Source organism: Spea bombifrons, chromosome 2 (assembly GCF_027358695.1).
Source record: "Spea bombifrons isolate aSpeBom1 chromosome 2, aSpeBom1.2.pri, whole genome shotgun sequence".
Classification (NCBI taxonomy): Eukaryota; Metazoa; Chordata; class Amphibia; order Anura; family Pelobatidae; genus Spea; species Spea bombifrons.
Genome location: NC_071088.1, coordinates 66,794,958 through 66,810,327, shown reverse-complemented (window position 1 = coordinate 66,810,327; position 15,370 = coordinate 66,794,958). Strand labels below are relative to the sequence as shown.

At 37.9% G+C, this 15,370-nt stretch overlaps 1 protein-coding gene across 1 annotated transcript in view; it reads right to left on the bottom strand.

Moving 5' to 3' along the window:
* The window catches only part of SDC3 (syndecan 3), a 48,215-nt gene extending 34,376 nt beyond the window's left edge, over positions 1–13,839 (bottom strand). The window contains exon 1 of the mRNA XM_053454611.1: positions 13,337–13,839. Coding sequence (XP_053310586.1) covers positions 13,337–13,402 — 66 coding nt within the window. The 5' untranslated portion in view covers positions 13,403–13,839. The remainder of the gene's footprint in view (positions 1–13,336) is intronic.
* Between the last annotated feature and the right edge of the window lie 1,531 nt (positions 13,840–15,370).

The following is a 15,370-nucleotide window of genomic DNA, read 5'->3' as shown; positions in this document are numbered from 1 at the left end:
TAATTAGTCTGGATTCAGAAACCCAGTACAGCCATTAACAGGTGGTTTCCCTGAGGGGTAGCTAGTCAATTACAAGCTTAGGAATGCATTGCATACCCCTTTGACACTAAAATGGTGGTAAAATGACACTCAGAGTAATCGGGGAGACAGTTTGAGCAACAAGGGGAAAAAAAGAGTATGATAATGGGGGATGGTAGGAGACAAGGTATTAGAAGATATGAAGGGTGGTGTGTGATACATAACACAGTACTCAGCAGAGCTATTCCACAGATGTTACATGGAGAAATACTCTGTTTTTATTGTATGAGGGCTCCACATAGCCACTAGGAAACTGTTGGAAATTCTGTAATTCATCTATTTGATGATGATAAGGTGGTCGATGGGGAGAATAATGCAGCAGTCTTGATAACCACTGCACAGTCCATTCATATGTTTAGAGAAACACTGAAAATTGAATTCAGCACTCTCCTTGTTGAGGGTACTAATCTCCCACATGATGTCACTGTCCTTCAGCTGTGTACATTGTTAATTATTTAATTGTGTGTTAATTAAAGAAATCCTAAGGTTTAGTGACATTTTGGGGCAGTGCTACACTTACCTGGCTACTCATTGTTTGAAAGACAATGCTGCTTAAACTCTTGTTCTTCAAGAGGATAATAAATTTTAGTCCCTAGCTAATTGTGTTTTAGATTTATTATCCATAACCTCTGTATCAGATGACACAAAATGTTAAACACTGTGCAAACTTCCGTCAGCTTTTCAACAGTAGCAGGCCTGATGGCTGCCTAAAGCCGGCCAGCAGCTTAGCGCTGTGGAGCTTACACAGTGTGTGAGGAAACTTTTAAGTTTCCTCACGCAGTAAGCTGTGGGCCCGCTTTAGGCAGCCGTCTGCGCTGCCCCAGTTACGGGTGGCCTGCCCTCGGAGCAGTGAAATTTGCAAGAGAGGTAAGGGGGTGCGGGAGAGTCAATGGGTGAGTGAATGAATGAGTAAGTGAGTGTTTATAGGCAGAAATGGCATTGGCAGACTGTTTAGGGGCAGTGGTGGCACAGGCAGGCTGTTTTACGGGCAGTGGTGGCACAGGCAAGGTTTAAGGAGGGTTATGCTGCACTCCCATCAATGTCTGGCTCAGAGTATAGTGATAGGAGTTATGCTATACCAGCATCAATATCCAGCTCAGTATATAGTGATGGGAGTTATGCTGTACCATCTCTGTTCAGTAAATGTTATTTATTTAAACTTATTTACTTTATGTATAAGTTATTAATTTATTTTTTCAGATTTCTATTTTTTCCCAGTTGACACACAGTTTACAAATTTGTGATTTAAGTTATTGTGATTATAGGATATTAAACACTAGTAGATGAAAAATATTACAAACCCAAATTCTGCATGCATATTATAGAAACATAGAAAATGATGGCAGATAAGAATCATCTAGTCTGCCCAACCTCAGAATACTTCCCTTAGTCCCTGGCCTTATCTTATATCTACATTTGCCCCTGAAGACTTAAGACTATGTCCTCTTTTTGTGGTAGTATTTCTTCTTTTAAATGAACTCTCTTCCTTTATCACATTGACTTTCTTTAAGTATTTAAATGTTTCTATCATATCCCCTCGTCACGTCATGTACTATTAATAAAAATAATAATACATATAAGGTCATTTTGTTGTACTACATTATATAAATTAATAATACTATATTAGTTTGAATATAAACCTCTCGTTTTCCCTATGTTTATTTATAATAAACTCAACATGCAGTTTATATTCTCAGACCTATTTAAATCAGATTTTTATTTCCACATTAAAATATTCAGGTACAATACATTATCATTATCAGTCCAGGTAATAATAACATCCCCAGTATGCCTAAATACTTTTATTTTAAATAGGTAAGCATCCAGCATGTGAGGCATGCATATGAATCTGCACCTTTTAATAGTGTCTGCAGGAGAATATACCTGATGTTTTCAGTAACGCTTGAATTACATTAACATTAAATTGTAATTACAGCAAATAGTAACCTCTGTAGAGGTTCTCTATAGAATGGGAGCTTGTTAATCTCTAATGAAGCAATTCTGCTGGCACAACATTTCCACATTTACGCGACATGGCAGCTTGTTCTTGTCACTCTGCAGTAGGTGTAAAAAAAACATATTCGGCTGCTCCATTTGTCAAATCACAGTGCACATTAAGGAATGGATCCTATTACCTGTGGAAACATTTCAGATTTTTATCCCTGGGGTATATGGGGGAAGTGTAGGATAAAATGCATTATAAAGTTTTTCACTGGTAACCGAATATGACCCTAGATCTGCTACATCCTGGTGTGTTACTGTGTAAGCCAGTCTGTATACTATCAGATTTCCAATAAGGAATCCTACATAATCAAGCCTCTGAGATAGAGATGCTGCGGCTTCATCATTAAAGCCTGAGTTTTGTACAAATCTGTGTATACTATGCAGTCCTACTTTACATACATGTGAACTCTGAGTGAACACAGACACTCTTCAAACTTTTTAAAAGGCCATCACAAATATTCTTTTGTAGTGACTGTCAAACAATGGAAACCAAATTATTCTAATAACATTGTGAATTAAAGAAATTGCCACCTTTAACATACCTATGGGTAAAGCCTGTTTGGAATGCTCAGATATCATTAGATAAGGAATATACAGAAGTCTGCTCTAGACAGCGTGATCCTGAGACTGAATCCACAAAAGTGCCCACTTTTGGTAATTAATACTTTATGTTTCAAATAATGTAAGTCATATTATTTTGAAAATATGTATAACAAGAAACCTCTCCTCCAGTGTTTATAAATGGAAAAATTATTGGCTTGTACAAGAGATTTTACAGAGTAAGAGGAACACCCATTGTACAGTGCTACGGAATATGATGCCGCTATATAAAACAATAAATACAGTAATAATAACATCAGTCCATTACAGTTGGATTAGGTGCAAGCATTTCCCACCTAAACCTGACTGAGACAGCTATACCAAATACAGCTGTGCTGTAACGGGCTTCAAAGAACAAAAGAATTAGACCAGAAAAGGTCTAGGAGAAGAGTCAGGGATAAAATACAAAGGAGGTGCAAGATGAAATGGAAATTAGGAAAGCAGTGTACCTCAGGGTCTAGTTTTTTTATGTAAAATTAGGTTTCCAATGACATTTCATAATGATGGATAAGTGACAATATTGTACAGTTCCCATTTATGAACCATCCATCCCAGATGATAAACTGATGATCTGTATATAGTCCATTTCACACTATGGACTGTCTGAAGTAGTTACTGCAGCCATATAAACATAGCCAAATATTCAGGCCATAACCTCCTAGTGTCGAGGAAACTGGGTGATCTTTCTCCTGCTGCTCCACGAAGTCTATATTAATACTGACACATGGAGCATTGGGTTTTGGTGACATAATTAACCCACACTTCCTGAGTGTTTCTAACTCAGATCATCTGAGGTTGCAGCGTTATTTGATACTACAGCTATATACAAAGAAATTCCTGTAGATACACTACTGTCATTTTTAGAGTGAATAGCATTCATGCTATTCATGTTTACAATCTTGCCACTATTGTGTGGAGCCTGATAATCAAATCCTCATTCATCTTCAATTATTATATCGTCCTGCATCGCTCAATACTTAGATTATCTATTTCATTGAGTTTATCTATTGAGCTAATGTTTCAAGCACTTCCTCTAATAAATTATATTTAAAATTGCTTTATCCTTAAATCCAGCAAGCCTTAAAAACACGTCAAGCTACTTATATAACAAAAAGCAAATTGGTTGTGTCGCACAATACACCTAAAGTGCATATAATAAATAAATGCACCTTTTTATTTAAAGTCATAAATCTGCTCCAAGTAAAACATGAAAATACAAAAGAAATATATATATATAAATATAAATATAACATATAGTACAATATGCCTATAAAAATGATAACACTCAGAACTCACTCTGCATTTGATTCACATGAACTGGAAACCCACAAGGTTACTGTGTTCCTTGCTCCAAACTCCAGACCTTAACAGTCTTACATTAAAACCGGGCAACCGGTGAAACGCGTGTTGGAGAGAAAGCAACCTGGCACAAATATGATTACTTCAGTGGGGATTTACCTATTACCTAGCCTTCTGTGGGATATCATCTGATTTTAATTTAAGATAGAAGATCCAAAAATGCTTTTCAAAATAGACATGGTTTATATTTATCATTTAACAAAGTGCAAAGTGAGTGAACACAAGAAAAACCTAAATCAAATCAATATTTGCCTTGAAAACAGCATCAATTCTTTTAGGTACACTTCCACAGTTTTTTTAAGGAACTTGGTAAGTAGGTTATTCCAAAGATCTTGATGAACTAACCACAGTTCTGTGGATTTAGGCAGCCTCAGTTTCTTTTCTCTCTTCATGAAATCCCAGACAGACTATATGATGTTGAGATCAGAGCTCTGTGGTAAAGACAGTTTTAAATGTCTTTGGGTGTAGATTTGGTGCTGTAGTCATGCTGCATGTCTCCTTAATGGGATTGCATGCTGACTAAGTGTCTGTCTGTACTTCTCAGCATTAAGGAGATCAATAATTCTAACCAAATCCCCAACTCCATTTGCAGAAATGCAGCCCAAAACCTGCATGGAACCTCCACCATGCTTCACTGTTGCCTGCAAACACTAATGTTTGTACCACTGTCCAGCCCCTCTATGAACAAACTGCCTTCTGCTACAGCCAAATATTTAAAATTGCATCAATCCAGAGCACCTGCTGCCAATGTGTTTTAGTGGATAGTAGAGTCGCTTGGCCTTTTTTCCATGTGGGAGGTACAGTATTTTCCCAAGTCTTCCGTGAAGACCACTTCTGACCAGACCTCTCCAATCAGTAGATGAGTATAGCAGGGTCACACTGTTTTCTGCCAATACTATGCTAAAGGCAGTGCTGGACATTGTCCTTTTGCAAAGGGAAGTAAGCATGATTATCATTATAATTATTAATTGTTTTATATAGCGTCATCAAATTCTGTAGCGCTGTACAATGGGTGTACAAGTAGTTTGTAACATAACAATTTGACTTACAGAGACAACAGGACAGGAGGGCCCTGCTCAAACGAGCTTACAATCTAGAGGGATGTGCCTTTCATCTGCTACACTAGGTTTCCACTGCATCTACGGCGCACAACATTGCCAGTTTCTTTGTGCTACTTCAAAAGAGTTGGACAGAACATCTGGAAACCTTATCTGCCTTGAAATTGCTGCCTGCCAGACACCATGCTGATGCAGTCTTGTGCCTTGTACTCAGTCTTTCCATGTTGTATATTTTCTGCATTAAACTGTCTTCAGCAACTGTTCCTCGCCTATTTTTATTCCTTCTACACAGCTGTTTTATACAAAGGTTCAACCTACATATTAAATTGATGATCATTAGCACCTCTTTGGCATAATTGTTTAATCATGCACCTAAGTATATGCCTACCAAACCCCTGATTTTCTATTAAAAAAACTGAATGGTGAATTATTTAATGCATAAAATCTGGTTATTTGTAGAATACATTTTTAGTTTTTTGCTACAGGTCATGGGGGGGGCATTATCAGAGACATGTACAAGAGGACAGATCACATTAGATTGTCCCCTTCAGAAAGTGACATCAGGTGATATTCAATAATATTGTAGTAGTCACCATAAAATACAAACTTTGTGAATCATATTAAACAAAATTTTATTGTAATCCCTGCATTTTCAGGATAATATTACGTTATCTATATTCACGAAAATCACCCAACCACTATTACTACATGGATTTGTGGAACCATCTTCTAATCCACAAGCAGATGTGTATGTATACTGTACAATAACTATGGGGGGGGCAGGGAGAATGGGTATAGTGTGTAAAGAGCAAAAAATATGAATGTACTGTAGTGAGAAAAGAGATGATGGGCAAGTAGAATAAGAGATCTATATCAGAAACTAAACTGCCTAGTCCCCCTCCTCCCCTCGCAACTATTCAGACGCCCTGTATCACTTCCAGATGGGAGGCCGAGACGGGTTAAAGCGAAGGAGAGTGGGGAGCTCACCCAGCCTCACACACACACACACACACACTGAAGCTCATATGAGCTCACACATTCACGCTTTGCAGGCACTGGGAGAGTGCAGCAAAGAACAAATAAGAAGTCTGCCAAAGAGACAGGGCAGAAAAAAATGAGGCAGAGCAAGAGAACAGGGAAAAGGTGACTAAAGTAACAATAATGAGGGAGTTAATACAAAATAGGTGGAGAAATGGGATGAGAGACAACTAGTGGTTATTCTGATTGTCACTCTACAGGGCTGCACATAGACCAGGATTTTATATATATATATACATACATACATGCATTTGATTTTCCACATTTCAACCATCTTCATTGCTACCTGTGCTAAAGCTGGTATATTTAAAAATTCTGGCCTGTGTGCAATCACTGATGGCTGGATGGAAATTTAGGAAGATATTAATCTTTATAGCTTTATTTCCAGAGGAATACAGATCCCTGTTCCTATATCGATTTTCCAACGGTAAGAGATTACTCTAAAACGCACTCTCCAGTAGGCTGAGGCAGCAGGGGTTGGTTGAGGCCCAGGGTATTGTGCTGACCCTGTAAGGGAGGTATGCCTTCTCCTCATACCCCTGTGCCTACTCTATCTTTCAGTCTCCAGGGCCCATTTACTAAAGAGGGAGTTTGCAGGGAAACTGCAGTTTCAAATCGCAGACGTTACAATACATTATGGAAGGTCTGGACAGATCTCCTGCCAGATGGACTAAGCTGACCTTGCATGCTTACACTTTCAAGACACAGCCTTCAGTTAAGTATGCATTATACAGGGACAACTAAAATATTCCTACAGATAAGGGTAACTGGGGCTTACTCTTCATGATGCATAGCGATGTCAGTGAGTTGAAACTGTAATTCTACCGCAAATTCTCTTTAATTAGAGTTAAGGCATATAATCCAAGAGTCCATCTTTACAGGGCACAGGCATTACGTGGCATGCGTAACTGAGTAATTGGTAATGCAAAATCCAATACTGCAGGGCAGCATTTTACATGTGCTGGTGAGCAACATGTGAAAATCATGTTTCCAGGAAAACATGGCCACTGTGTTCACCCTAGGACTTGACCTCTTTGGGACCTAAATCACCTTCTTTCAAATGTCTTTCTTTTGCAGGAGCTGTTTCTTATTTGTATTTTAAAGCCTCGCGACTAGCCAAACCCCATAAGACTGAAGTGTCTGTGACCATTTCAAATATTAGTATGCAGCAGAGGGAGGCCCCTAAGGGAGAGCTCCAGACACACAGAGCTCCACATTTTTTTTACACTTAAGTCTATATATGTGCACATACAGGCACAATGTAAACCTTTATATGTATATACAGGGTAGGCACTGACATGTTACACTACTGAAAGGCCAAAGCTAACAGACTATCCCTGTCATTCACTCTCACATTTACACACATCTGAATCCTCAGAGTGAGATGTAAATCCTCTAAATCTCCTTAAGAAGACGCTCCTCCCATCAGTATCAAACAGCAGATCTGAGAAGGGAGGGGATCCAAGGAGAGCAGGTCCAATATATATATATATATATATATATATATATATATATATATATATATATATATACAGGCAAACTACAAAAGCTAAGCTACAGACGTTATTATTAACATCATTGTTTATTTATAACTGGGCCAATGCAGAACAATAAGAACTAGTGATAAATTTAAACATGTGGAAACTGATGGCTCTGTCTGATTGCTATAGCTGATTTCATGCTGAGTAATGGAAAGCAGAAATACATTTTGTTGCAGTGCAATCAGTGGGTGAAGGAAGAAGTAGAACAGTGGCGGAACAAAACAAAAGCTATTTTTTAACTCATTTACTTGGTATATGACCATACCTGAGAACTTCCCAGAATTTAGGTTGCAGTATTATCCCCCAGAGTCCTGCTCCATACAGTCAGCAGGCACAATAACAAGTGTTATTATAATGTCCAGTATTTGGTAGCCACGTGAAATAGATAATAACTATATATATATATATATATATATATATATATATATATATATATATATCTTTCTTCTTATAAATCCCATGCCATCCAGTATTTTAGACAGAGCCATTAGTAAAATCCAAATTAGGAGAGTTCCCACTTGCAATAACACTGCTTCAATATTTAATTGTTTTAGAGGGCAATGGCAGCTATTTTTTTGTAGATATGGCTACCTGCCATTTGTACAGCTGTGATCTGCTGGCATGCATGAATATGAAGACAACAGGGTCTCCAGTTTTCATGGTTTACAAGCCATACATTAAATGGGTTCCACGTGAAACAACGCTGTTTATGAGAAGCGCAGAAGAATAAAAGGGATTTTTGTTAGCTTGGTGCACCTTTTCCACTTGGGACTGGGGAATTACTATACGGACGCAATTTGATTCCTATGTTCCATTACGGTCATTTCCACACCAAAAAGGCTGTCTTCTTGTTTACAGATACACTTAGTGCAACTAAATTGCATTCATAAGTGTTTAACTATATTATAAACTATATTATAGTTAAACTATATTACTCAAAATAAAAATATATTTTCTTTCTATGTGGCCTCTTTTTAAAACAAGGGTAACCAGGTTACAGGCCACTTTTCTATCTACGCCCAATAGGAAAAAATCACGGGTTATGTTTTATCTACCTTGCCTGCTACATTAAATTGAAAAGGAATGCCCCAACCACATCACAAAACATTCAACATTCATTGAGTTTGTGATATCATATTACCAGGGCCGGACTGGCCCACTGAGATACTGGCAAATTTCGTGGGTCGGTGCGGCCGGCAGACCAACACTCAAAACAGCCGCTAAGCAGCTGCAAGCGGGATTGAAAACGGCAGGCGGGCCGCCTTCTTTGGCCGCCGGTGCCTAATGAAGTTTAAGAGGCTGGCATGCACGTGCCGCCCAATGGCCATGCCCCAGCACTTCGTCTCACGTCTTAAAAGGGGTGGGGCGAAGAGCTGAGATACGGCCATTGGGCGGCGGGATGCGTGCATGCTGGCCCCTTCATGAATGCCGGCCTCCACCCGCTGCCCTCACCAGACACCAGGGAGTCAGAAGCAGTGGTAAGTCGGGGGGGGTGTGTTATATGGGGGCATAAGGCTTTTCTGGAGGCAGAGTGCCCCATGATATGGCTTTTAACCCCCTTTATGCCACTAGAAATGCCTTTTAATCCCCTATATGTCACTCTGCCTCCAGAAATGCCTTATACCCCCTATATGCCACTCTGTCCCATTATATGCCTTTTAACCCCCTATATGCCACTATGTCACTATGGGGCACAGTGGCAAGCCTGGGGGCAGATGTTCATAACAGGGGGGGGGCAGGTTGGCAAAAATATTTTTCTCAATCATAGCTTTTCTTAAATATGAAATTTTTTTTACATGAATTAATAAAGAAATAAAAGTTTCTTACAAGAATATTGTGAAGAATAATATGATCACGGTTTTGTTCCACTGAATAAAATGGAACTATTTCATCTAAAAATGTTTGCAGTAGCAAATGTTTTAAATCCATTATGTCTTTTGCTTTCTGACATTTTAATACAAATAATGTGATAAAAAGAATGTTTTATAGTTATTTGTATGGCAAATAGTGTGTCTCGAGTATGTATAAGGGCTGCATGTGGGTATAAGAGATCAACCGCGAGATAAACTATATGGGGCTGGTCTCCAAATGTTTCCAGCTTTTCAGTCCCAGTCCAGCCCTGCATATTACGGTAGAATATTCTGTAGCACTACTGGAGAAGTCTTTCATTTAAAATCCTTGTAGAACATTCTACTATATCTATATATATTTTATATGCAATTATCATATATACCCATGAGAATAGCCATCTTTGGGAAGATACATAATCTTAACTAAAAGATGTTATATCCTTAAGCTATTACATTTGGTTGATTAGATGTTCACATTTTCAGGATATAGTTCCCTGCGCATCTTTGAGGCTTAAAGGTAAATAGTACCTCAATGGTAACTTGGTACTCATCTGACTGTCAATCACAAACTAAACCCACTAGCTATTTTACAATCCTTAATTATGACAAATGTCAATAGTATAAGAATTTGGGAATTCGCATATTAAAGTGTATGCTTACAATCTAACTTATAGAAAATTCTAATCATCTTCTTTTATAACATGAACAATATTTTTAAGAGTAAAATATTTTGGCACATTCTTTTCTCTAAATTTAATGAAATTATTTTTTAAAAACCTAGTTGGGTATTGGCCCCAGATGTGACTGAACTAATCCTTCCTGAGGTCATGTAATATTTATATATCAGGATACAAGAAAACCTTAAAAGCAAACATTCAGTGAAAAACTCTCCAAAAAGTTAGTATTTCGGTGGTATAGGAAGGTAAAGTTGATGGATATAAACAATATACAATATGACACATGGGTATTTCCAGTGACCACGTAGATTTGACAAGCTCTTGCATGTAGGCATGGGGGACAAATAATGATTCATTCAGTCTCTTTAATTTAATATCAAATAGAAAATTACAATGGCCCAACAAACTAGTCCTTTATGTACTATCAGCTTTATAATTATTTCTGTGATCCTCCCACATAACCACTTGTCTTTTTGTTTCTTCTTCCCACAACTTATTTGCTTTCTCAAAAGCGAATTGTAATTTCATAGCCATATTCACATTAAGGACCTGGCTTATACAAAGGAAATGTAAGCATACATGCTTAGATGCAAAAATAAAAAAAACACCAGTAACATTGTTTCATTGACTCAAGTAAAACTTTTAAGAGTTTAACCCAAGAACCAATGTCTGGCACCAAAATATTAAAAAATCAAACAAACCAAAAAGAAACACTGATGTTTCTATTTGCTGGATAACATACACTTAGTTTGTGGGCATGTGTCCATAATTAGGAGATACAGTGTATATTCTCTTATAACATTTCCAAAAACTATTTAGAAAAAAAAGTGTAATATATATTACGGTACTTCAGCAATTATTTATTATACATTATATCATTCCTACACTGACCCTGTGGAGACTATATCACCAGCATAAGAATGGGTCTGAGATCAAGAACAATTCAGGGCATCTATAATATATATATATATATATATATATATATATATATATATATATCGTTCACAGACACATTCAAATCAGAATCCAAGAGAATGCAAAGGGCCTGCAAAAGTTGTTTTTGTGAACCATTGAAAATATATACATAATTGTAGGCGGTACACTTGGAGTTTAAAAATCTTCAAGGTCAAATCATGTAGTCAATTAGGAAGATCAAATTCCAACAAGAAATGATCACTGTCTTTGAAAAATTTCAAGTGCATCTGGCATGTACTTGCAGCTTTACATGTGAAAAGTTATTTTTAGTTGCAAGATTTTAGGCTTTTTCTGTATGCATACAAATATCTATTGCAAATATGGTTACCATATGGACTGTTTGCACCTCTTTCCGTGCGCTTTCAGAGAATGCAATGTGCGCAGTCTGTTCATAGAGCAAACCAGAAAAACTTATTTTGTGCCTTTTTTATCTATTCATGAGGGAGCAGTTCAGACAGTAAAATTCATAGATGATGTTTCATACTTCTTCTGAAGCATGGTTACTCAAACATTTGTGGACCATTGGCCCAGTTTAACATAATAGCTAGTTATACCAACAAATAAATGGGGATCACTAAAAAAACCTTGTTTAGAAACACTGGATTCAAAATATATTTTTTCTGCTTAAACAGTACATTAATTGTGCTGTCTGGCGTAGATCTGCCATCTTATTATCTTCTCTTAAGGTTTAATTACATAAAAACAACATAGAAACTTTTAGGAAGGATTTTTTTGGTTTCTACAGCACCAACCAGTTCCCGGTGTCACATGACAATTAAGCGTTCCCTGAAATTCTTTGTTCAAAAACACAATTGTTAAATATAGTTTGAAAAGGGTTTGGACATTCAACAATAGATGATGTTTCTAATGCTGCATTTAGTTTAGCATATTAGAATCAACACAGTATGCAGTGATATGTTTCCAATGCTTCTTATTAAAAACTTGTATTTCCTTTCCCATTTAGAAAATGTAGGCAATATATACATACTGCCTATACCCCTACATATTTGACAGCAGAGTGGATGATTATAGATGCACATCTCTGATTGGTTGTGCAATGTTCTAAAGTAGAACACTGGCATCCAGATGCAAACTCTTTTTCTAATTTTATTTAAAAAAAACAACTTAATCCATCCTATCAATACCAAAATCAACTATAATTTCATGAGAGCAAATGGGATGTAAGAGACACAGGCCTCAATTATCAGACACAGCAGAACCTATACACAATGTATAAATCTAGTCCAGCATTTAGTGTTGAATTACCAGCATGCATTTAAAACAGCCATAGAAACTGAAGAGATTTCAAATATTTGGCCATTTTCTTGACTTTTTCATATTGTTGAAGTTGAGATATAAATAGAAAAATCAGTTCAAATCTTAAATTGCATGACATGAATTAATATATGTGTATATATATATGGATATATATATATATATATTTTATACAGTTAATATCTCATTTATATATATAAATATCATGATATCAAATATATATATATATATATATACACACACGCATTATTCACACATTACTATATTCATTGTAATATTGTATTTACATAGAAATGCCACCTGTATTGAACATTTTCATTTGATAAATAATTCATATTCCCACCATGCACTTTAAACTAATACTCTGAAATCCTTTACTATGGTTATGATTCCTTTACCACAAACAGAATTAATAATGATTTACCACTCAAAGCTTGTGTCTTGCTAAGGCTGTATGTAACAAATGTTGCCATTGTGCATATGCAGGTATTTATGTGCAGAACTCCGTTTATAGACATTTCATGCAAAACAGTAACAATTTATATTAAACAATCTGGCAGAGCAACAGGGAAAACACAGTTAATATCTCGATTATGTGCGGGAGCAGCCACGTATGGCTCTGGCAGCATTATATGTAATAATATAGATGTATATTACTAAAGATTGCGACAAAAATGTCGACAAATGACTGGCAGGTATCCTGGTAGGTAATGCAAGCCTCCCATTTAATGCCTTGCAGATACTCAATGTAATAGAGAACACAGGAGGTAGGCAGGCCGTGGCCCAGCACTTAAAGGGTTTTTTAAAAAAAGCACGGGTGGGAGTGGACCCTGCAGCGTGGTTATGATTTGATCAATTGAGATTTATATGATATTACTTACCAGAGAAGCCTGGGTGATGAAAAGCAGCAGCCCTGCCCCATGTATAATCCCAAAGGCAAAATGCATCCTCCTGTTGGCTCTATGTATCCCTACTGAGATAACCCTTTTGTTTACCCCTCCTTACTGTCACTGTTACCCCTAAATGATCTTACTATTCCTCCATAGGGACCGGCACACTCTCTGACTGTAACAAATCCTCCTCTTTTCCTTCCCTGTCACCCTTTCCCACCTTCTCTCTCATCCACCCCTTAGCAAGCAATGTATCCTCTCTCTCCTTGTACCTCTGCCTCCCTCCTCCCTTCTCCAACTCCTTTCCTCACCCCTCACCAAGAACCGTCTCTCCACCCTTTCCTCTCTCTTCTTCGTCTCAGGTCTGTCCCCCCTCCTTTCTAATCTCTCCCCCTCACTCCTCTTCACCGTCTGTCCTCTTTCTTTCGCTCCTGATCTATATGTTCTTCCTCTATCCTTCTTCCCCCCTCAGCAGGAAACGTCTTCCCTCCCTCTTTCCCTAACGATCAATGGAGAGAAGGAACATATATATAAGGGAGGAGGATGTATAGAGTGATATAGAGTCTGATGCCATCTGGTGGTTATCCCTTTCTATTACCGGAGAAAAGGACGTTGGTCCCCACTGCACATTATTCATTATGATACAATACATGTCTCTCAAAGCATTGACCTCATCCCTGGGATATAAAAGGATCTTATTCCACTGGGTATCAAATTGGTTTATGTCATTTCTTCTTTATTGGGCCATAATGTGAAGTAGTGCTTACTCACACCAGATTTCTATACACAAATTTCTTTAGATGTATGTAATTATGTGTTTATTTTTTGTAATCATACAGTATTAACCCTTAAGGACAATGGGCGGTCCCAAAACCCATTGGAAACAATGCATTTTGAGCCAGTATATGTACGGGCTTTGTCATTAAGGGGTTAATGTCCACCAGAACATGACCATTTGTATATTATGCATATAAATGTTGATACTATGTATAAAACATTATGTCCTTATAATAAGTTAAAGGTTCTCAGTAGGAAGAGAGGTTAGTTGGAGGTTGTGCATTTCTATTTAGATTGTTTGTGAGCAATGCCCTCAGTTTCATACCCAGACTGGGGTCCTGGGATAGATCATGCCATGTGAGGGTTTATTTATAAAAAGTTCTTCTGGTTCCAAACTTTATTATTAGATTGTATTACCATTGAAAACAAAGGAATGTTCCTGTTGAATGGACCATTCCAGGTGTTATTCTGGAAATAAGACTGGTGAAGGTTGGTAAAAGTGCAAAAGGCAATTGCGCCTTGGGCTGCTTTGGATTAAAGATTCCAGGCTGCTGCCTGAAAGCATTTTGTATACTTTACTTGTAATTCCACGTATAGCCCCCAGGGTGTCTAGAGTAATAATGATGAGGAAACCTTTCCATGATTACTTAATCTTTGCTCTTTTCAGTTTTTTTCACCCATTTTCTTTCTGTATATGTGTGCTGAACAGGACTGAATACGTATGTTGTCTTCAGGGTTTGTGCAAGGCTGTGCAGGGTTTGTGCAAGGCTGTCACCTTGGGCAAAAGGTGACCAATAGAGTCGCTTGTACAGACTTTTAAAATCTTGGTGCCGAAACCAATAGAGCCGCTCGTACTGACCTTTAACTCCCCACTTCAAGAGTTAAAGGTCCGTACGAACGACTCTATTGGCCGCCGGCAGCTGGCAACCAATAGCGTCGCTCGTACGGACCTTTAACTACCGATGCCGAAACGTGGCGTGGGGATAGAACAGGAGTTAAAGGTCCATAAGAGCGCCTCTATTGGTCGCCGGCAGGGGCCTCCTCTAGCATTAACCAATTGGTTGATGCCAGAGGAGGCCCCTACCGGCGACCAAGAGAGTTGCTCGTATAGACCTTTAACTCCTGGCGGCAAAATTTCGCCTGGGCCCCCTCCAGGAGTTAAAGGTCCATACGCGCGACCAATAGAGTCACCTGCACTGACCTTTAACTACTGATCCTGAAACGTGGCCTGGGGAGAGAACAGGAGTT